We start from the raw sequence: 24902 nt of genomic DNA, 5'->3' as shown, positions 1-24902 counted from the left end.
TTGTAAGGGTGTTACACTTAGCGTAAAACTAGACATAATTAAGCGTTTCGATTGTGGTGAACAAAGTAAGGACAAAGTGAGTTTGGCTTGTGGAAGCTGACGAAGATGATGTTGAAGAGGTTTTGGCATCCCATGACCAAGAACTGATAGATGAAGAGCTGATGCAATTGGAAGAGGAAAGGATAACAATTGAAACTGAATGCAGTAGCGAACGGACCGAAAGTGAAGTTGTCCAGGAACTGAACGTGAAGCAACTGCGTGAGATTTTCACTGTAATGATAAAGTACGACTTTAATTTTGAAAGGGTACATCGGTTTAGGGCATATTTGCAAGATGGTTTGAGTGCTTACAAAGAACTGTATGATAGAAAAATGCGCAAGGCTCAGCAGTCAAGCATACTGTCGTTTTTCAAGCCTTCCACATCAGTCACAGCAGACGACGAACCTCGACCTTCGACATCGAGGCAGACATTCATAGGAGAAGATGAGCTGCCTGCCCTGATGGAAACAGACGACACCCCAGTGTCCCACCACCCCAACCCCCAGGCCACGGACAGATACCGATTCACGGAGAATGCAGCAATAGCCGGGAGGCACAGAGCACATCTTTAAGAAAAAAAGCCAAAATAAACATGCTAATTAATTAGGTGCCGCCCAGCACGTAAATGTCGGCCCAGATCAGAGGCGATTGCCGATTGCATTGCCTCTGATCTGGGCTGACAATTACGTGCCGGGCGGCACCTAATTAATTAGCATGTTTATTTTGGCTTTTTTCTTAAAAGATGTGCTGTGTGCCTCCTGGCTACCGCTGTACCCCTACATTCTTCGCGGATCGGTATCGGTCGGTGGTCCGGAGGGTGGGAGCCACTGCACCATCCCAACCTCCGACGACTCAGCCTAACACACCATCATCAGTGTGCTCTGCGCTGCCTTCCTGATTCCCATAAGTGATACTACACTGCACATACATTATTTCTACTTTAAATAGGCTGTATTTTTACGTGTTATTTGGTATGATTTAGCAGCTTCATAGCTTAAAGGTTACTGGAGAGAGTGTTTTTGCCAACAGCGCTTGTGTGAGATTTTCTGCCGAGAGCACTTGCATGAGATTTTTGCTACGGAGAACAGTGCAGGCAATGATTGTAGAGAAGTATTTCTACTTTATATAGGCTGTGTATTTATCATATTATTCCTGCTTTTACTATATGTTACTGTTGTTTTAGGTTTTATGTGTTATTTGGCATGATTTGGTAGGTTATTTTTGGGTCTGCGAACGCTCACAAAATGTTCCCATATAAATGGTAATTGCTTCTTCGTTTTACGACATTCCAACTTACGAACCATTTCATAGGAACGCAGTACCTTCGGATGGCGGGGGAAACCTGGTAGTCAGCATGGTTTTGTGCATGAGAGACACTGTCTCCTGAATTTGATTGAATTTTTTGAAATACTTCTTCATGCTATGGCATGCCTTACAGTTCTGTTTAATTCTGTAAAGAGTTTATATGTTTTCCTTGTGACCATGTCAGTTTGCTCACACATTCCGGAGATGTACAGTTAGGGTTATGAGTTGTGGGTGTGCTAAGTAAGTACCTGAGGTGTGGCACAGCGCAATCTGATCATTTTAGTTTGACACATTTCACATGTGCAAAATAAAGCTAACCTTTAAAATAAAATTGATCAGGGCAGGGAGGTAAACGTGGTCTATATGGACTTCAGCAGGCTTTTGATCAGATTCCACATATAAAGCTGCTTGGAAAGTTAGATCACATAAGATCCAGGGAGAGCTAGCTAATTTGATACATAGTTGTCTTGACAAAGGAAGCAAAGTGGAAGGTCGTTTTGCGGATTTAAGCCCATGACTAGTTGTGTTCTCCAGGGGTTGGTGCTAGGCCCATTGCTATTTGTCAGTGATATCGATGTTTGGGAAGAGAATGTATATGGCATGTTCTGTAAGTTTGCAGATAAATACAAAATAAGTGGTGGTGCTGACAGTGAAGGTGGTTACCAGGATTTTGGGCATCATGATCAACTGGGTAAGTGAACCAACAGCAAATTAGCTTAATCCGGATAAGTTGCTGCATTTTGGGAAGACAAATGAGGTTGGACTTTCACAGTGAACAGTAGGGCCGTGAGTAATGTTGTAAAACAGAGAAACCTAGGACTACAAGCACGTTTCCCCAAAAGGGCTGTCACAGATCGACAGGGTGGTGAACGCAGCTTTTGCCATGTTGATCTCTACGAAGTATAAAAGTTGGGACAAGGCCATATTTGGAATATTTTGTTCAGTTTTAGGTAAACCAGCTATAGGAAAGGTACCATTAAATTGGAAAGAGTGCAGAGATTTATGAGGATGTTGCCATGACTCGAGGGACAGAGTTATGGAGAGATTGGAGATTGTGAGCATAGGAAAATGAAGAGCACTCTGTAGTTACAGAGGTATATAAAACCATGACGGGCACAGGTAGGATGAACGTGCAGTCTTTTCCCCAAGGCTGGGGAATCAAAAACTAGCAGGCGTAGGTTTAAGGTGAGAGGAGAAAGATTTAACAGAAACCTGAGGGGCAAATTATTCATCCATAGTTGTCAGTATATGAAATGAGCTGCCAGAAAAAACAATTGAGGAAGATACATCACCATTGGAAAGACTCTTGGACAGCTATATGTATAGGAAAGGTTTAGAGGGATATGGGCCAAAGGATATAGGATTATTTTAGATGAGAATCTTGGTTGTCATGGACCAGCTGGACACGTTTCCATGTTGTATGAATCTATATGCTTGGAGGCAGAATATATAGGTGAGCTCCTAAATGTGTACTTTGTATCAGTGAAGAACATACTAATGCAATTTGGCATTCTGAGATTAAACAAGAGGTGATGTGGAGTCTTTTGAAAAATGTTAAGGTCAAGTCAAGGCCTGATGTGATTTATCCCAGGAATTGACTTAATCAGATTGCTGGGGCCTTGAACAAAGTCTTCATGTACTTTCTAGCCACAGGCGATGTCTGGACAACTTGTGAGTAGCTAATGTTGTTCCTTTCCTCAAGACATAATCGGGATAATCCTGAAAATTATAGATCGATGAGTCACCTATCAGTCATAGGGAAGGTATTGGAATGGATTCTTGGATAGGAGTTATGAACATCTGGAAACTATGGCCTAATTTAGGGAGTCATTATCACTTACTAACTTGAATGGGTTTTTCCAAAAATGTGATTGATGAGGTAGAGATGTGGATGTTGTCCATATGGATTATAGTAAGGCCTCCCATGGAAGACTACATCTGCAGCAAGTGTTGCCTGCTCGTGGAACTCAGGCTCAAAACTGATGACCTGGATTCTGAGGTTCAAACACTGTGATGCATCAGAGAGGGGAAGAGTTACTTACTGTGTTTCAGGAGGCAGTCACATCCATTAGATTAACCGCTTCAAATTCAGTCTGTGGCAGGGACAAGAGGGTGTGAATGCGAGTTAGGCAAGTAGAGGTACCCAAGAGGTAGTGTTGGAGGAGTGTCAAGCTCTTGAGCTGACCCAACCTGTTTGAAATGGTTGCTCCCTGTGAAGGTGGGGGGGGGGGCATGGGAAGGATGAGCAACTAAACCATGCACAAGGAGTCATTCGAGGGGAGAGAGAAAAGTAATCTAGGTGTAATTGGGGATAGTATAGTTAGGGGAATAAACACAATTCTCTGTTTGCAATGACGGGCTGTGTTGTCTGCCTGATGCCCAGGTTCAGGACATCTTATCTAACCTGCAGAGGAATTTGGAGTGGGAGGGGAAAGATCCAGTTGTTGTGGATCATTTGAGTACCAACTATGCAGGAAGAACAAGGGGTTCTGCTGAAGAAATTTGAGCAGTTGGAGACTAAATTAAAATGCAAAACCAAAAAGGCAATAATTTCTGGATTGTTACCTTACCCAAGTACAAATCGGCACAGGGTAAATATGATCATAGAACTAAGTGTGCGGCTCAAAGATTGGTGTTGGAGAAGTAGGATTAAATTAGTGGGATATTGGCACCAGTATAGGGGAAGGAAGGAGCTGTTCCGATGGATGGGCTCCACCTGAATCATGCTGGGACCTAGGTCCTGGCATATCACCTAACTAGGGCAGTGGATAGGGCATTAAACGAAATAGAAAGGGGTGCAGCCTCGTCAACGTTTTGTTCAACTGCAACATAATGTCCCAATTGTTTATAGAAATAAACTAAAAAAAAAGTCCAGTACCAAACCCTGTAGTACACTTCTAGTCACAGGCCTCCAGTCCCAGAAACAACCTTCAACCATCACTCTCTGCTTCCAACCACTGGGTCAATTACAAATTCAATTAGCTAGCCCTTTCTAGATTCCATGCGATCTAACCTTCCAGATTAACCTGCTAACCAGGAACTTTGTCATTGTCCTTGCTCAAATCCACATGGACAATGTCCACCTATCTATCCTCTTGGTTAATTCATCTATCACCCACTTATCTATCCTCCCTTCATCTATCCTCTTGGTTACCTCTTTGAGAAACAATTTCCCAAGTTATCCCTCATTAGACCCAGCCTATACAAATGTTGATAGTTGTTGTCCTTCAGAAACCCCTCCAGTAATTTTTTAACCAGAATATAGACATTACACAACATGAAAATGTTCAGTTACTGCGAAGTGCATAATGATTGAATATCTCACCCACTAATACCGTTCAGGCATGTCACAATGGCTCAGTATGATCGTAGCCAATCACACGCTGGTTTGAGCATACAGTACTATGCAATTACATGCTTTGGTCTGCGATGTTATAAATGCTCTGCATAGTCACCTGGTGGAAAAAAACCCAAGGTTTTGAACCCAAATACAGTTAGCTTTAAACAAACCAGTCAATATTTCTCTTTCCATTTACAAGGAACATGAAAGGGTACAAATAATTCTGAACAGATTCAGCAATAAGGTTTTCTGGTTTTGAAATTTTATTTACTAAGACAATAATATTCAAATTATAGTCAAACATAGGTTACATTAATAAGACAAACAACACTTATTGAAGAGGTAAAAGATGCTAAAAAGTTAGTATGTTATTCACTGAGTTGTGTACCAGGAAGCAGCTGCTCACAATCTTCGCATTATTCACAATGATAAATTGGCTCAGTTCACAGTAGTGAGTTGGTGTGCTGCAGGAGGAAGGTCAATGATGTACACTTAGTTAAGGGAAAGAAAGACTTGCTGTGCATTCTGAAAAGACTGGTCCAAAAAAATCACGCGCCAGCAGCTGAAGGCACAGACCAGTCATGATCAAGGCTGCAGTGTGCAAAGGCAGTTTAAGATTCAGACTGGCTGGTGCTCAGGCTGAGGAGTGCTGTAGTGTATGTAGGACATTATCATTTGTCATCTGAGCTCATATCTGGTGGCTTATTAATCTACAAGGCTTACTTGTGAAGGCACTGCTGGCAACGGTTGAGTTCAGGAGCCAGGACAACTTGAACCAAGGATCTCCTTGTTACAGCTTCTCTCAGCTGTGCAGGCGTCACCTACACGTTGGCCCAAGGACCACCCTCATCCCACACTCTGATGTAAGAAAGGGAAGGCTAATATCAATCCATCTTAAAAGAACACTCCATCATCCCTAAAGGAGAGACTACCATCTCTTCACCACAGCACACCCCCCTCATATTTCATAAACCTGGCAAAAAAAAGGGAGCTCAATTTCAACCTATCTGCTTCTCACTGTCAAGAGATTTTGGGATAAAGCATCAGGTAGTTCACTGTGTGGCTTTAGACACCTCATTACAGGAAAAGTATTAAAAGGCAAAGTGCAAAGACTCACCAGAATCATTAATCACACAAAGAAAAATATATATTTCTACAGAACAGAAAAAGGCTCTGTGACTTCCCTCCATCTTTTCCTAATTGGGTGAGACATTTTCTTTTTCACATACTCACGGTTTCTGTGGCTGGACAGTGTACATAGTGAAATTATGGGAATTAAGGTTAAAAGCCCAATCCCATTGGGATCTGTATCAAGACTGCCCAACACATTTCACAAATCAAATACAAGTTTCATCCAGTCAGACCAGGCTGAAATTTTACCCAGAACATCTTTGTCCCACACCCCTGCTGTCTTCAATCTGTATATTCCGTTTAATTGGGCCATTGGTTAATCAGGGCAGCCACTTATTTGGGACAACACTTAAAGAACAAAATAGCAAGGATTCCACTTGTTTATTTAGGACACCACACCACTTAATTAGGACAAGAGACTGTTAACAGTTTCTAACTAGTGTCAGTCGCTTGTACTTGTGTAGCCACTAGACCAGGGGTTGGCAAAAATGGCGGAGCAGACTCGATGGGCTGAATGGCCAACTTCTGCTCCTTTGTCTTATGGTCTTATGGCAACCTTTTTGCCTCCGTGGGCTGCACTGCATATTAATGTGCAGACGGTGGGCCAGATAAATGCCATAAAAAACTTGAAATATGGGAATTATCCATTTAAAAACATGTAGTTATGTTTTGCCTCAAATTAATGAATAACGCATGCTAGAAAATCATTTATGTTTAAGGTTGCTTACCCCTGCACTAGACACTACATTGTGCTTAGGGTGAACAGTTTTTAAATCATGCAGTTACATGTATTTGTGTTCAAAATGCAATGACTTTTATCACTGATAGTTTGCAAGAAATGAGCAGCAAGACAATTCAGAACTGTTTTGCTCACTGCAGTTTCGAACATTCAGGCTTGGGAGATGCAAGAAACAGCTGGAGGTGAAAATGAAATGATTTCATTACTTCAACAAATTAGGAACTATGAAGAATTTGAAGGTGTAGACAGTCATCTTGAATGTTACAATGAGAATGAAGATTTGGAGGATGCAATCATCAAAAGTATTGTACGAAGGTAGTCCATTAGCTACACTAGGTGATTATGCTGATTTTGTCAATCAAAAGAATACATGCTCAATTGCAACCCGTGTAGTACACCACTAGTCCAATGTCTCCGGTCCTTGATAACAACCTTCAACTATCACTCTCTGCTTACAAATCCAATTAGCTAGCTCTTTCTAGATTGCATGCAATCCAACCTTCCAGATTAACCTCTATCCAGGAACTTTGTCATAGGTCTTGCTCAAGTCCACATGGACAATGTTCACTTACCTATCCTCTTGGTTTTTTCATCTATCATCCACTCATCTATCCTACCTTCATTTATCCTCTTGGTTACGTCCTTGAAAAACAATTTCCCAAATTATCCCTCATTAGACCCAAATGAGGGATACATCCAGTCCTTCAGAATCCCCTCAAGTAACTTTTTAACCAGAATATAGACATTATACAACATGAAAATGTTCAGTTACTGCCAAGTGCATAGTGATTGAACATCTCACCTACTTATACTGTTCAGACATGCCACAATGGCTCAGTATGATCGTAATCAATCACATGCTGGTTTCAGCATACAGTACTATGCAATTACATGCTTTGGGCTGCAATGTTATAAATGCTCTGCATAGTCACCTGGTGGAAAAAAAGGTTTTCAACCTTAATGCAGTTAGCTTTAAACAAACCAGTCACGATACTTGTCTTCAATATCACAAAGAACATGAAAGGATAGAAGTATTTTTGAACTGATTCAGCAATAAGAATCTCAGGGCTTGAAATTTTATTTAATAATACAATAAAATTCAAATTACTGTCAAACATTGATTAGAGAAACAACACTTATCAAGGAGGTAGATGATGCTAAAATCTTAGTATACTTATTCACTGAGTTCTGTACCAGGAAGCAGCTGTTCACAATCTTCGCATTATTCACAATGATAAATTGGCTCAGTTCACAGTAGTGAGTTGGTGGGCTGCAGGAGGAAGGTCAATGATGTACACTTAGTTAAGGAAAAGAAAGACTTGCAGTGCAATCTGAAAAGACTGGTCCAAAAAACTCACGCGCCAGCAGCTGAAGGCACAGACCAGTCATGATCAAGGCTGCAGTGTGCAAAGGCAGTTTAAGATTCAGACTGGTTGGTGCTCAGGCTGAGGAGTGCTATAGTGTAGGTGGGACATTATCATTTGTCATCTGAGCTCATATCTGGTGGCTTATTAATCGGCAAGGCTTTTTTTGTTACAACCTCTCTCAACTGAGTAAGCACCACTTACACATTGGCCCAAGGTCTAACGTCAACCCATCTTAAAAGAACACTCCATTGTTTACCAAAGGAGAGACTACCATCTCTTCACCACCACGCATCCCCCACATATTTCCTAATCCTGTCAAAAGGGAGCTCAATATCCACCTATCTGCTTCTCACTGTAGACATTTTGGGATAAAGCGATAAGGCATTGTTTGGGTAGCTTTAGACATCTTGTTACAAAAAAAAAGTATTAAAAGGCAACATGCAAAGAGTATAGAATCATTATTCACACAAGAAAAAAATATACATTTCTACAGAACAGAAGAAGGCTCTGTAACTCCCCTCCATCTTTTCCTAATTGGGTGAGACATTTTCTCCATCACACACAGTTTCTGTGGCTGGACAGTGTACATAGTGATTTTGTGGGTATTAAGGTTAAAGGCCCAATCCCATTGGGATCTGTATGAAGACTGCCCAACACATTTCACAAGTCAAACATTGGAGTTTCATCCAATCAGACCATGCTGAAATTTTACCCAGAACCTCTCTGTCCCACACCCTGCTGTCTTCAATACTTACCTGTACATATACTGGATTCCATTTAACTGGGCCAATGGTTAATCAGGGCAGCTACTTATTTGGAACAACTCTTAAAGAACAAAAACTAATCAAGAAAATAGCAAGGATTCCACTTGTTTATTTGTGGCATCACTCCACTTAATAAGGACAGGGACTAACTAGCATCAGTCACTTGCACTTGTGTAGCCACTAGACACTACACTGTGCTTGGGTGAATAGTTTTGAAATTGCGTCAGCTGCACGTATTTGTGTTCAAAGAGCAGTGATATTTGTCACTGATGGTTGACGAGAAATGAGCAGCAAGACAATTTAGAACTGCTTTGCTCTGCCATTTCAAGCATTCAGGCTTGGAGATGCAAGAAACAGCCAGAGGTGAAAATGAATTGACCTCATTACTTCACCAAGTTAGGAACTACAAAGAATTTAAAGATATCAACAATCACCTTGAATGTTACATTGAAAATGAAGATTTGGAAGATGCAATCGTCAAAAGCAACGTATGAAGTCAGACTACACTAAGTGGTTGTGCTGATTTTGTTCACTTTGTGAATCTAAAGAACACGGCAGCGTACACTGGATGAATTCCTCCAGCAATAACTGTTAGGAACTAACATACAGCTTTATAATACTCTTGTAGTATTGGTAGTGTTCTAATTTGTTCTGTATTCCATTAAATATATAATTTGTTAATCGGTTAAAATTATCTTTTTATTACCTTTTTAACTATTTCTAGGAAACTTCAGGTAATTGGGGCTTCTGCTTAATTGAGCCAAAATGTACTGGTCCCGATGTGCCTCAATTAACTGGAACTCACTGTACTTTGTTACCTAAACAAATCATTAGTAGTTAAGGATATCATTTCTTCATTCTTCAAGTGATCCAGTAATTTTTTCAAAGGAGCATATTGGCACAGGGTTGATATACATCCCATCATTACCAGCTTGTGTTTTGCTCTAGTCAGAGCTACATTTAATCTTCGCCAGTCCTTCAATAATTCTCCAAGCTTTAAGAAAGAAAGTTCAATGGAGTTACTGCCTACATTTTGTAATCCTATTCACATGCACTAAAGAGAATTTGTAGCTTGCTGAAATGAGCAAATCAGGAACAATTATATTCAACTTACTGTGCTGTTCAAATTAAAATCAAAAGCAAAAACCTGTAGTGTGGACAGAGCAGAACTGTTACTGGGGTTAACAGTTAACAGCATAATGGGGCTTCACAATGGTTATTCTTTGGTTTTTCTCTAGAATGACATCTGTTGTAATTAAGCAGGATTTTCAACATGACCCAACATGAAGACAGACCAAGCCGAAATGGGAGGACGTTAACATTCTTTCACCACATTACACAACAGCTTACAGCACAGACATCACCTTACTCACCTTTCCTTCACTGTTACTCCTAACAAAGGACAAAATGATAACACTTTTGTCTCTGCCCTGGTACTTGTCCACCGTATTCACCTCAACAGCACTGAAAGCTTTGTCCTTCATCAGCAAAACTGAGATTGTCTTAAGCTGCTGTCTGTATGGTGCAATAATCCCAATATTACAAGGCTTACATCCAGCCTGTTTACAAAATAACACAAGAATTTGCATTAGCACATCAATCACCTCCAATATCACTCTTGGCCACAGCTTACTTCCACCTTCAGCATTGCAGCCTAGGTCATGCCGTGACCTGCACAATTGTTAAAAGGATAGCAAGTAGGTGAGATAAAAGAGACCAGAGTTTAGGAACACCAACTGCAGGCACAGGACAGGAAGAGAAGCTGGTGATTCACCAGACATGATCAGATAAATACAAATGGCACTAAGTGTAATTGCACAAAGCTGTCTAATTTTTCAGATTCATGGTTTTTATATTCTGTGTTTTTTATTGCCGGTTCATTTACTATTTTGTTGTGTGAGGGGAGGGTGTTTGGGGGTTGATGTTCTGTTAGTTTTTTGTGCGGAAGGGGTGGAGTGGGGTCAATGTTCCTGTTCTGTTTCGTGCGGATGGAGTTTTTTTTGGGGGGGGGGGGGGTTGATGATCAGGATGCCGTTCTTTTTTTGTACGGGGGGTGTTGATGTTTCTCTCTGAATGACTTTCATGTTTCTTTGTTTTGTGGCTATCTGGAGAATACAAATTTCAGAGTTGTACATGGATACATGCTTTGATAATAAATAAATTAACCTTTGATGTGGAGGAAGGTTGGAGAAGGATACTAAATCAAACCAAAGGCACTGATAGGAATAAGAATAATATTTGGTCACAATCACAGAAGTTCTCTTTGTGATTACAGATATACCAACATTCACACAGTGGTTGCTAGCAAGTATGCACATACAGTTTTAGTCACAAATTAGAGGCATTTCTATACCTCCCTCACAGGGTGATTTAATTTAAGCATTTCAGATAACAATCAGAAACATGCAGCAGTTTAGGCAAATTAGCATTAATGGAACATTCTAGAATGTATAATTATGCTCACTAGTGTTAAGAACACTTCACCTTGGTAAAATGCATAAAGTTCTTTCAAATCCAAACAGACCTACCTTTATTAAAACTGTTATCAAACAGTACACCAGATCAGCCTCGGTTACATTGCTCACTCCACACTGTTCTTCCGTCTCAGGGGCTGGAACCTTGGATAAACAGTATACCTCAATTGAAATGGGACTGTACTGCGTGTGACATATTCTACGTAACATTAAAGGCTGGTTTACAACAAAAATAATCACCCCATGCCACCTTTCCCTCAACTGAGAGACTGTTCTCTCGCTCTCTTTGGTTTTTATATCCCTGTTGTGTGCCCCGATGTCAGGCTCCTCTTCCTGTCATTCTCCCTTCTGATCACTTTCGGCCACCTTCTCCCCCCTCTTCAGCTACCAAACCATCAGCTAGTTTCCTTTTAAATAAAGCCCTCATCTACCTTGAAGTGTTTCCCTCCTTTCCTGCACAGTAAGTATGGAAATCATTTAAATATTACATAGGCTGAGTGGGTGGGGATATTGGGCACTGAGCTGAGGAAGAAGGCTATAGGATTTTTAGTCAGATTAAGAGTATCTATGTTATTGATTTGCTAAGGTTCCTGATAACCATTACTGATATTCCTGTGCCTTGAGCGAGTGATGCCAGTATTAGTTTAATTTCAGAAAAACACAGCAGAAATTCCAAGGCATTACCATTCCTGTAGATGACACGAAGGATGATGGATTTGTGGATAGTACAGAAGTTTGTCGTAGGTTTCAATAGGAAATTGACAGGATGCAGAGCTGGACTGAGAAGTGACAGTTCAACCCGGAAAAGTGAGGTGATTCACTTTGGAAGGTTGAAATTGAATGCAGAATACAGATTTAACAGCAGGAATCTTGGCAGTGTGTAGGAACAGAGGGATCTTGGGGTCCACGTCCATAGGTTCATCTAAGTTATAGTGCAAGTTGATAGGTTATTAAGAAGGTGTATGGTGTGTTCATTAATTGGAAGACTGAGTTCTAAAGCCATCGGTAATGTTGCAGCTCTATAAAATTCTGGTTAGGCCACATATGGAATGCGTTCGGGTCTAGTCGCCTCACTGTAAAAAGGAGGTGGAAGCTTTCAGAGAGGTTCAGAGGAGATTTAGCAGGATGCTGCCTGGACTAGAGAGCATGTCTTTATGAAGATAAGTTGAGCAAGGGATTTTCTCTTTGAAGTGAACGAGCTTGAGAGGTGACTTAATAGAAGTGCACAAGATAATAACAGGCATGTTAGCCAGAGACTTTTTCCCCAAGGCAGAAATGGCTAACGAGCATAATTCTAAGGTGATTGGAGGAAAGTATAGGGGGATGTCAGAGGTATTTTTTTTACATTCAGGAAGTGGTGGGAGAGGCAGATACTTTAGGAGCATTTAAGAAACTTTTAGACAGGCATATGATTGACAAAAAAATGGAGGGCTATGTAGGAGGGAAGGTTGATCTCAGAGCAGGTTAAAAGATCGCATAACTTCATGGGCTGAAGGGCCTATCCTGTGCTGTAATGCTCTATGTTAACATTAAATGTCATCTCACCTGTTCCGTGTTAAGGAAACAAACTGGATTATTTGGCTCCAGAGCACTCTTCAACCAGGAAGCCCCTGGAATATCTATGGCCAGTTCACACCACTTGGGCAGCTTTAACATTGCGGACGCCACTTGTTCAGATCCACAGACTAACTTTCCCTCATACATTAACGTATTACTGAGTGACATTATTGTTCTGTGGAGGTTGATAAAGCATTGTTAAAGGACTATCAAAATACTTTTAACAAACCATGCATTTAATTAAAGGTGGTACCTGTTCATTCTATATTGAACATTTAGCTGAACCACTGCATCGGAATTTTTCTCCAGACGTTTAAACAAACTCTCATCCATTCCCAGAGCTCTGTGGGCACAGAATGCATTGAAGGGTATCATGAGGATTGAACAAATGCACTGCTGTTATGAGAATACATACTGTGCTGCAGGTAATGCAGAATATTTTGATACTTGCATGAGGTGAAGTGAACCTGGTATATATTAGCAAATACAGGTAGGAGGGTAATTAAAAGTACTGCAGTGTGGGTGGAGAAGGACTTTTGTAAATGCAGTGCAATGGGAATGATTTGCCCGAGGTGATGGAGGAGACAAGAGCAGTGACTCTATTTATTTTTTGAGATACAGCACAGAATGGGCCTTTCCGGCCCTTCGAGCCACACCGTCCAGCAACCCTCAATTTAACCCTAGTCTAATCACAAGACAATTTACAATGACCAATTAACCTACTAACCAGTATGTTTTTGGATTGAAGGAGAAAACCAGAGCACCCAGTGCATACCCACTCATTCCACGGGGAGGACGCACAGACTGCTTACAGATGACAGAGGAATTGAACTCTGATCTCCAATACCCCAAGCTGTAATAGCGTCATGCTAACTGCTACACTACCATGGCACCTTGTAAAAGGCCTCTGGATAGACATTTCAATGAACAAGGAATATAGGGATGTGAAATTAATGTAAGCAAGCAGGATTAGTATTAAACCATAAAACAGGAGCAGAATTATGCCATTCAGTCCATCAAATCTGCTTCACCAAACATGGCTGATTTATTTTTCCTCTAAACCCCATCTGCTGCCTTCTCTCCATAATCTTATTAAGAATCTATCAACCTTCACTTTAAATACACCCAATGACTTGGCCTCCACAGCCATCTGTAGCAATGAATTCCACTGATTCACCACCCACTAGCAATTTCTTCCCTAGCTTCCCACAATGTCCCAAGATAAACTTGTTCAAGCCCCAAAGATCTATCCAGTTTTCTGTGCTTTGAGAGCTCCAGCATCTCTTCTTTTGTAAAGTGTGCATGTTTTAAGACCCCATTATTCCCTTCCCCAAACTTGCACAGCCTTCACCTTATGATATATTGCTTGAACGACCAGGTTCAAGAACAGCTAAACCTGTCACCAAACGGTTTGTGAACTGCCAGACAAAACCCTGATCACTGGAGTTTAGCAACAATATAACCACTTCAATCACTTTGTACTATACAGGACTTTATTCTTGTTCTAATTGTGTTTTTGTAAATATTGTGTATAATTTACGGTTAATATATGTTTAACTTGTGAATGCTGCTGATTATGAAGTCATGTGCATCTGATGCTGCTGCAAGTATTTCATTTCACCTTTCCAAATGTGTACTTATACATATGACAATAAACTCAACTTTGACTTTACGGAAGCTTTACTGAACATACTTAACAAATTCCATCCCATCCAAGCCCTTTGTAGTCCCAGTCACCATGAGCAAAATTAAAATCACCTACTATTGCAATCCAGGTATTTACAGATTATCTTGCAATTCATCTAGATCCAGTTGAGGTCATACCTGGCATATGAACTCTGAATGACAGGTGGTAACTGTTGATGATCTCCCACCAATACAAACCGATCAGCAGCAAACAAGGGGCCCAGGCATATCAATTGATTGATCTGGGATGCCTCATCCACAATACAAAAATCAAAACGTCTTTGACCGAATAAGGGATGTTTCATTCCCATACAGGTTGTTGCAACCACCAGCTGAAACATAAACACCTTTCTGTCATTACATAGGCACATTATATCCAACTAAACACCAAAAATTACCCCTAGTTAAATTAACAAGTTCCTTCATGCACAGAGTGACAGAATAGTTTTGTAAGATTTGGCGGAGGCAAACAAACAAATAGGAATGGGAGGACAATACTTACGCTGCACCTTAGTGATTGATACTGAGATTATATCTGCAAAAAAGTGTTTAATCTGAACACGAAGAATTATAACCGCACTCTGAGTTTATTGGTGCATAGAAAGTTAGGAGTGAGCAAACAATGATACCTGAGATTACAAGAGGGCACAGACTATGAACTTGGAAAATGATATTAAGTAGGGGAAATGAGAGTACATGTGGCAGGAGGATATGTAGCAGTAGCAGTTCAATGTGGCTCAGGGGAACTGCTACATTTTAGAAAATAGATACATCATTCAGGAATGTAATAATAATGCTATTGTAACATATGCATATTATTACATGAATAGACAACAAGAGGTGAAAGTAGTGGGGTTAAAAGATAGAAACTGAAGGTTGAAATCACATATGGGGAAGGTATAAGTGGAACAAGGAGGAAGAGAACATGAGCTTTCATATGGAAAGCCAACACAACGGCACGCAGCCACACCATTTACATGGACCATGAAAATAGTCAAAATAAGCTTGTACGAATGGGCCAGAGGGTAGAATGCGTGCATGAGTGACACTTTAACATAAAGGATAAGAGCCAGGGGGAGAGAGGGGGGGAGGGGGAGAGGAAGAAGGAAAATGTGGTTGTATTTCTATAACACTACACTGTAGAAGGACAAAGTCCTGTGGGAGTGGGAAATTCCAGCAAACTTTTGGATAACCTTAAGCTTTCAGGGGATTGAACAAAATAAAGCAATGGAACAGTTAAGTGCAATAGAGGCAACAAAAAATATTTTTAATGGATTCTTCTGGTATGTTTTTTGGATCAGAGTAATGAGACGTTCAGTTATAATCGGAGTTTACTCTATAAAAACAGTGCCAACTCCGCAATTTCTAACTTTCAATACAATGAAATAACTAGAAAGTTAAATTTTATCATATGCCAAGAATATACTATTGATTTTCAAAGCTGTCCATAAGTATATATTAAAAAAAAATCAAAGGACAACTTCATTAGAAACTTTGACAAACTTCTACACATGTGTAGTAGAGAGTATATTGACTGGCTGCATCACAGCCTGGCATGGAAACTTCAATGCCCTTGAACAGAAAATCCTACAAAAAGTAGTGGATATGGACCAGTTCATCATAGATAAAGCCCTCCCAACCACTGAACACATCTACATGAAACACTGTCGCAGGAAAGCAGCCTCCATGATCAGGGACCCCCACCTCCCATGACCTGCACTCTTCTCGCTGATGCCATCAGGAACAAGGTACAGGAGCCTCTGTACTCACACCACCAGGTTCTAGAACAGTTATTACCCCTCAACCATCAGGCTCTTGAACCAAAGAGGATAACTTCACTTGCCCCATCAATGAAATGTTCCCACAACCAATGGACCCATTCCAAGAACTCTTCATCTCATGTTCTCAATATTTATTGCTTATTTATTTATTTATTATCTTTGCTAACTCTTTTTGTATTTCCTCAGCTTGTTGCCTTCTGCACTCTGGTTGAATGCCCCAATTGGGCAGTCTTTCATTGATTCTGTTATGGTTATTATTCTATAGATTTATTGAACATGCCCACAAGAAAATGCATCTCAGGGTTGTATGTGGTGACATATATGTACTTTGAACTTTGATTCAAACAAACCAATTTGGTGGACTGGGCAGTATCTGTGGAGTTGAAGGACTGATTGACCTCTTGGGTTGAAACATTGCATTATAAACCCACAGATGCCACTGGACTCTGAGTTTCCCTAGCAGCTTATTTTTTGCTCCAGATTACAGCATCTGCTGTCTTTTTTGTCCCCATCATCATACTGGTTACTTGGTTCAGCAGTTATTTACATTTTGTGATGATGACAAACATTGAAGAGCAATAAGGAAGTTTATCTGGTGCAGGATCCTGATCTTTGAATTCAGGAGCACACTTATATATTCTGTATTTAAAGATGTCACCATGCCATTAACCTTATTTTCAGGCTATAAACATAAGACGTTCCTGAACAGTCAGTACCTAAAATATATCATCTAAAGCTTTCTATTGGGAAACTATTGTTTTCATTTCAAGTCACATATGGCCTTGGACATTCGAATGAAGGAAAGAACCAACAATGAAAAGTAAAACAGCAATTACTTTAATCTTCATCAGAGTGCAAGATAGATGAGAACAAGACCATGCTAATCTGCTTGCATTCCACTCAGAAATGTGAGAAACCAGCCATCATTGGCTGTGGAACTCTCACTACAGCACACAACCTGAGCAATCAAGATTTTTACACTTACTTCACTCTCATACAGCCCTTTCAGCTCAGCCAGACTTCGGATGGATTTTCTTTTGCAGATATCCTCATCAGTAAATTTCTGGATATCAGAGTGAACCTTCTGCTTCCGGCCTAAACGCAGGAAGCCCACTTTGAATCTAACCAGCTTCAATAAAATGTTATCCACAGCCGAATGGGTGTAGCTGGTAAGGAGGACACTGAAACCACAGGCATAAAGAATCCGCACCTTGTCAAAGAGCAGAAAAATAACCACTTAAGTACATCTCCAAAGTAACAATTAAACTAATTATTCTATTAAGATAAAGGGAAATTAGATTTGATGAAGGATCATCGACCTGGAATGTGGACTCTTCAACTCTCCACAGAAGCTGCTTGATCCACTTTTATAACAGACAAATGTAACAAGTAATAAAACTAAAACATGTAATATCTTAAGGACCACCCGCAGTTCCCGCTGCAATAGGAGGAAATGCAACCCACTGAGTAAACACCACCAGTGACAAACGAAAGGTCTCATCCAAAAATATCAACTGCTTTTCCCTCCATAGAATCTGCCTGCACTGAATTCCTCCAGCATTTTTTGTGTAATATCAGTCACAATTTCTATAATTATATGTCAATTTGAGTTACCAAGGCTTACAGGTCAAAATTTCTTAGCTGCAGATTAGGCATAACGTATCTGAATGCTAAATTACCTTTGAAGAATTGAGTGACAACTAACCTAACAAATCAAAGGAAAGATCCTTGTTTGATTCCTTAACAATGCTGATTAAACCGCCTTACCAGAGTGCAGATAGTGGTAGTTTTCCCTGTCCCAGGCATGCCCACAATCAACGTGTAATCCTTTGACAACAACACCCGTTTCATTGCTTGTTTCTGAGGTTTGTTCAGGCCTTGAATATAAAGAAAAATATTGGATCAGATACATAAGAAAATGAATCTCAAGGTAGTATATCGAAGTTCAAAGTAAATTTATTATCCAAGTACATATATGTCACTATATACTACCCTGAGATTCATTCTCTATACATATACGTGCTCGATAAATTTTACTTTGACTTTGATCGAAGGCCAGCTTCAGTAAATTATCACTGTAAAGGGAAGATAACCGCAGGTGGAGCATGGAATTAGGTACAGGATGAAGGAATGTGGCAACAATCATAGTTAAGGAGAGGCAGGGAAGGTAGTCTGAAGAAATAGGAGAGAGAGATAATTGAGATGAGTTAGGGGGGTGAACAAGGGGGAGCATAAGCACTGGGGATTGAGTACAGGGAAAAAGTGGAGCTGACTTCTGGGGAAGTGCAAGACTCACAGTGAGCCCCAAAGAAAGATCAAAATAAGCACTGGGACAGGGTTATGGGAGACACTGAGAGCTTAAAGGGCACTAGGAGAGTGGGTTGCTGAAGACTGGATTGATATGTGTAAATCTTAGAGGAAGACATGAGAACTCCAGTGAAGAAATTGTATTTGAGCTCTGGGGGGGGTAAGAGCAATACAATTTCTTCCCTGGAGCCATAGTCTCAATAGCCACTTTATTCGGTACACCTGTACACCTGCTCATTAATGCAAATATCTAATCAGCCAATCATGTAGCAGCAACTGAATGCATAAAAACATGCAAATATGGTCAACAGGTTCAGTAGTAGTTCAGACCAAACATCAGAATGTGGAAGAAATGTGATCTCTGTGACTTTGACCGCAAAATGATTGTTGATGCCAAATGGGGTGGTTTGAGTATCTCAGAAACTGCTGATCTCCTGGGATTTTCACACACAGCAGTATGGGATTTTCACTATCTAGAGTTTACTAAAAATGGTACAATGAACAAAATGGCCTCTGACCTCTCAAGTTTCAAGCTAACAAGAAGGCAACAATACCTCAAATAACCACGCATTTCAACAGCAGTGTGCAGAAGAGCAACTCTGAACATACATGTCAAACCTTGAAGTAATGGGCTACAACAACAGAAGACCATGAACAGAGACTCAGTGGCCAAGTTATTAGGTACAGGAGGTATGTAATAAAGTGGTACTGAGTGTAGTGTTCAAGTCTGGCCTCACCATTTTCCTGTACAAATGTAACAAAACTTCATTTCTAAACCAACCCTCTTGACTTAAAACCAATTCAAGAAGACTGATTGCATCCTGAGCACTCAAAGCTGAGAAATGACATGAATTGTGACTGCCTGTAACCAAAAAAAATCTGAAGGTTGTATAATTTATATATACTTTGATAAAAAGAATGCACTTTGAATCTTTGAATTGACTGCAGGTTCCTGCATTTTTTTTTTAAATGACGTAGGACTTCTCCCCCCCCCCCCCCATCCATTTGGCTCAACAAGTTCATGCCAACTCTAAGAACAATTGTATTCCCCTATTTTCTCCAATTCTGTCTCATGTCCATTAACTCAACTCTCCTCTGATTCAATAATCAGGGCTAATTTAGGATCTACCAACCAGCATGTCTTTAAAGCATGAGAGGAAAGTGGAGCACCTGAGGGAAACCCATATAGTTACAGGGAACACATGTAAACTGTGCAGACTGAACGAACCACTATGTTACCCAAATTCATTTTGTTAATGCCAAGTTAATGGTTGTTGCTAATTTCACACTAATACCAACAGAGTATATAACAATATGAAATAGTCAGACTACCTCTCAAAATATTAGCCACTGTTTCCTTTGTTTCAAGTGGTAGTACAGTGCTCAGATAAGGAACAAACTGTGGTGGCCTCAGTCCTACGATGAGTTCTCGAAGCTTATCACTGAAGAAATAGAGAACAGCTTATTATTTTCCTTGTACATTATTCCTCAAAGATAAATAAAAGTAAACAAATTAGGAAAGTCATTCTAATTTTGGAATGGTATCTGAAAGGTGCCCCTCAACATTTTGAGGCAATAAGCAGGGTGCTTTTCTTTGATCCAGACTGTACTCACAGAACAGGAATGATGCAATACACAAGGAATTATTTGGTCAGAAATTAGATGGTGTTGTTTTCTGTCTTTAACCATTCTGTTACCACAGTCAAATGTTACACTCAAACCTGGGGCAGTAAAATTACACTTTAGTAGATGCTTTTGAAAATCCAGTTATACAACTGGCTCCTTATTTCCTGCCAATTCCATCGTTCTAGAACACAAATTAAATTGCTAACCAAAAATAATGTCATATCTGTTAAATAGGGGCCATGGACAATTCTGACTTGATGGAGAATGGATGTGAAATCACAGAGGAACATCTGGAGAAATTTCTGAAACGCCTGTCCGTTGCTGTTGTTACTGTGTGGTCGGGAATTTTTCGGAGAGTAGGCCTCAAAATCCCCGGCCTTGCCTGCTTTTGGCGACCGAGAAAGAGGTCAAATCGCTCGGACAGAGATGGCGCTCAGTACTCAGTGTTGGCGCTGATCAGAGCTCGAAGTTTTCGGATGACTCAGAGTCGGATTGTGGTTGGCATGGCTGGGAGAGTTTTTCTTCCCTCTCCCGACTGCGTGAGATGTGGGGCATTTGAGAAACTTTGAACTTTACTGTGCTCATGGACTTTCTTCATCAAGTTATGGTATTGTGCACTGTTGTAACTATATGTATAATTATGTGGTCTTGTCAGTTTTTTCAGTCTTGGTTTGTCCTGTTTTTGTGATATCACACCAGAGGAAATAATGTATCACTTCTTAATGCATGCATTACTAAATGACAATAAAAGGGGACCACGTGTCTTCATAATCTAAAAACTACTTAATCATGCTATGCTTTTCAAAGTCCCCTTTTATAATTTTCTTAATTAGGTCTTTGGGACTTGCCTGTAGACTGATGTTTGGATACTAGTCTTTAATCCTGTGCTTCTCTAATTTTCCCTTTCTTCAATAGCACTGTTACATTTGCTGTTTTCCAAGAACCTAGGAAATTATGGAAGATAGCAACAAATGTAGGCACAGCCAGGCAGGCAAGAAGATGAACTCCAAACATAGATTAATACATGGGACAAGGATATTTAAGCCTATTACCAAAACCGGGTTCAGGGAAGGGCAAGACTGGCAGCTCAGTGTTCCAAAGCTCTGAAGCAGCAACATTATATTCTATGTTGCTTTACTTCTCATTACCTCAATGTACGTAAGTATGGCAGGATCTGCATGGATGGTATGCAAACAGCAGCTTTTCACTTCATCTCAGTACATGTGACAAGTGATAAAACAACACCAAGAACAGATGCTACAGGTAGAGATGGAGGTACAGTGAGTTGCTTTTCTGATTAGGGAGAGCACCACACTGCTACCAAAGAGAAAATATTCCTGGGTATCATCCTGTGAGACTGAATGGGTAAGATTTAGAAATAAGAGAGGGTGATCACTTTGACGAGACAGTATGATAGAATACACTCTGAATAGTCAACAGGAATTAGAAGAACAAATACTTAGACAGCTGTAAAAATAACAGTGGGTGAATTCATCTCCCCTCATATTGACTAGGTCTGCCCTGGTCCAAAGAGATTTGGGCAAAATTTGTTAAGTGTGTCCAACAATACAGCAAGCAATACAGAGATAACCCCACCAAAGGGGCAACACTCAAACTTCTGATGGGAAGTGAGGCAAGGAAAGTAGCTGAAGTGTCAGTGAGGGTGCACTTTGGGAACAGTGATCATAATTCTATTAGTTTTAAAATAGTTCTGGAAAAAGACAGAATGAATCCAATAGTTAAAACCCTAAACTGGGTAAAGGTTATTTTAGGTAAATTGATTGGGAGTGACTGCCAGCAGGTAAAGGACCATCTGGCAAATGGAAGGTTTTTAAAAGGTAGATAGGGAGAGCTTAGGCCTAGTATATTCTTGTTAAAGGACAGAGGTGCCAGAATTAGAGAACAAGGGAATTACTCTGAGGTCAGGAAAAAGGAGGAGACATATGCCAAGTGGGACTAGGTAAACCTTTTGCGTACAATGCATGGAGGACTGCCCTTGGGAGGGAAATCAGGAGGGTAAAAAGAGGACACAAGATATCCTTGTATAATAAGATAAAGAAAGAAAAGAGAGAAATTGCCTTTAAACTCACAAGAGAGCACAGGCCATCAACTTTTTGCTGTTGATGTTTCTGTAGCTGGCAATTTCTTTTTTACGAGGTCGAATTGCCAGCTCGACGCTCAACCCAGCATGGATGGAAAGCATGCACGGGTGCCAGCTGGATTCGAACTCGGGACCTTCCGCCCCAAAGTCCAGCGCTGATGCCACTACGCCACCAGCCGGCAAGGTTAAGAAAATTTGTAGAAAATTCCATAAGTATGTGAAGAGCTAAAATGTAACTAGGGAGAGACTAGGTTCCTTTAAGGGTCAGTGTGGTCATCTATGTGAGGAGCCACGGGAGATGGGCAAGGTCTTAAATGAATACTTCTCAAACGCATTTACCATGGAGAAGGTAATTAAAACTAATGAATTCAGGGAAGAGAATGATGATGACCTAAAACATATCCACATTACAAGAGAGAAAGTGCTGGCAGTTTTTGAACACACAAAGGCTGTTAATTCCCTGGAGCATGTCTAAGTGTATTCTAGGACACTTAGGAAAGCTAGGGAAAAAAGTAGCTGGAGCCTTGGCAGGAATTTGTATCAGCATTAGCCATTAGTGTGTCTTTATTTCAGATATCTGTACTTCTGTCACACCTGTAGTATCTGTATCCTGGAACACTGAGGTGTCAGGCCTGCCATGTTTCTGTCATGGCTAGAACATCCCAGTCAGAGTCAATCCATGCTCTGAATTCATCTGCCTTACCTGGTATACCTTGAGCATTGAAATAAATGCAGTTTAGCTGCATTTCCCTGCTTTCATTGTGCCTTGACTATCCTGACTACTAGACTTTCACTCATTGATTCCCTACAGTTGTCATAGCCAGGGGTGGTAATGGGGACAAGCTCCCACTACCTTTTAAAAGCTCCCAATGGCGTGTGCCTCAAACAGCCTCTGACAGCCAAGTCCAACTCCTGGCCTTTACGTGGGGCTTAGCTACTAATCCTGGCAGAACCATTTCTACTGACTGGAGGAGAGTCAAAGGCGGGTTACTGGCACCATAAAACCAGTCGCTTTGGACAGATGGGGCTTGTCAGCCGTGGACGGCAGCTCATCTAGAAGGAAAACTCTGATCCCAAACCTTTGCTGTCTTGCAGCTATACCCACTCATGGAGAAGGCTACGGGAGTAAACCCAGAGGGAAAAATCTGGAGCTGGAGTCCATGCTGACTGGCAACTCCTATGACGCTGCTGGTACCAAACTGTATTGGTCTCTGACATTCCTTTGGGTTCATCAGATGTGTGGAGAGGGGGTGCTTGCTCTCCATATCGTACTACCCAGGCTTGCATATCCAGACAGCTAGGATGCAATAGCCATAGTCAACTTTAACTGACAGAAGCCTTCACCTTACTCACTGCTTACTGCTTTATCTCAAGACTTGCTCCTGCTCCCCACGCCAAACTAGTTTAAACCATTCCATGTAGCACTTGCAAATTTCAATGAATTGCAAGGATATTGTCCCTGTCTGGTTCAAGTGCACCCTGAACCTCTCATACAGATCGCCCCTACCCTAGAACAGATCCCAATGGCCTAAGAACCTGATGCCCTGCTCCCTGCACAAGCTCCTCTGCCACAAGTTCTATTTCTGACCACGCTAGCACATGGCATCAGCAGTAATACAGAGATCACTGCTTTTGAACCTCATCCTTTGCTCTACCAATTGAGATTAAAAATAACTTCATTTGTCACATATACACTGAATCATAGAGTGAAGTGCATAGTTTGCAATAAATTATATCGGCGAGCATTAGCAATTGGTACATAGCTCTTAAGCTTCACCCCACCCTTGAGAATTTTCTGCAGTCACTCAGACATCCTTGACCTTGGCAGCCAAGAAGGAACACACCATCTTGGCCTTCCTTCTGCAGCTGCAGAATCTCCTGACTGCGCCCCTCACTATTAAGTCTCCTATTGTCCTGAGTGCATTCTTACCCTCTGAGTTTCAGAGCTGGTCACAATGCCAGGGACCTGACTACTACTGCTGGTTAGCCTGGGGTTGTTTTCGCTGGAGGAGCGACCTGAAGAGGTTATAGAAAATTGATGGGGTTGGGATACTTGGTGAGAAATTTCTTCCGATAGTAGAGATGTCTAAAAGGAGAGGGCTTTTTAAAGAAAAAAGGTATTACTCCTCAATTTACGAAGCCAATCTCATACTTGTTTAACAGCTGCTCACTATATCTCCAAACATCTGTACACATACTCCTGTCCCTCTTTTCCTGCTCCTTTTAAGAACAATTAATTTAAATGTCTACATAAGATTACATCAGCCATATTTGCTCATCTTAACAGTCTGAAAAGAGTTCAGATTTTTGTTCTACATTATTTGCACAGCTGACACCAGACAGTTTAAACAGACATACTTTTTCAAGTTTGGTCGTGAGAAGAAATATCAAGTCAGAGAAAGAGTCAAGGATGTGCTCAAGCCTTCCTTGAAATAGAATACCTTACTAACTCCTGGTAACTTTAGGTCATGACTGCACGAGATAGAAAAGATAGTCAAGATGTTATCAACGCAAAGCATCTGCAGTCTTGTGTAGTCAGGGGGAGGAACACATCTCCTCTCACCTAACTTTCTGCCTGCTTATGGAAGCACTTGCAGTTCTGATATTGACCTCATCAGTCACCTCAGAACCCAAAAAAAAACAAGCATTCTTCAATCACGTGAAAGGAGGAAGAAAAGGACTACA

At 40.8% G+C, this 24902-nt stretch overlaps 1 protein-coding gene across 1 annotated transcript in view; it reads right to left on the bottom strand.

The window, feature by feature from the left end:
- Positions 1-4938: 4938 nt before the first annotated feature.
- dna2 (DNA replication helicase/nuclease 2) overlaps positions 4939-24902 on the bottom strand; it is a 76328-nt gene continuing 56364 nt past the window's right edge. Inside the window, exons 13-22 of the mRNA XM_072239120.1 lie at positions 19823-19932; positions 17951-18060; positions 17169-17393; positions 14541-14734; positions 12970-13059; positions 12705-12891; positions 11214-11303; positions 10059-10244; positions 9533-9679; positions 4939-7846 (exon numbers count right to left, since the gene is read on the bottom strand). Coding sequence (XP_072095221.1) covers positions 7799-7846; positions 9533-9679; positions 10059-10244; positions 11214-11303; positions 12705-12891; positions 12970-13059; positions 14541-14734; positions 17169-17393; positions 17951-18060; positions 19823-19932 — 1387 coding nt within the window. The 3' untranslated portion in view covers positions 4939-7798. The remainder of the gene's footprint in view (positions 7847-9532; positions 9680-10058; positions 10245-11213; positions 11304-12704; positions 12892-12969; positions 13060-14540; positions 14735-17168; positions 17394-17950; positions 18061-19822; positions 19933-24902) is intronic.

This window comes from Mobula birostris, chromosome 21 (assembly GCF_030028105.1).
Source record: "Mobula birostris isolate sMobBir1 chromosome 21, sMobBir1.hap1, whole genome shotgun sequence".
Lineage (NCBI taxonomy): Eukaryota > Metazoa > Chordata > Chondrichthyes > Myliobatiformes > Myliobatidae > Mobula > Mobula birostris.
The sequence above is the reverse complement of the archived record's forward strand: the minus strand, read 5'-3'. Positions and strand labels throughout refer to the sequence as shown.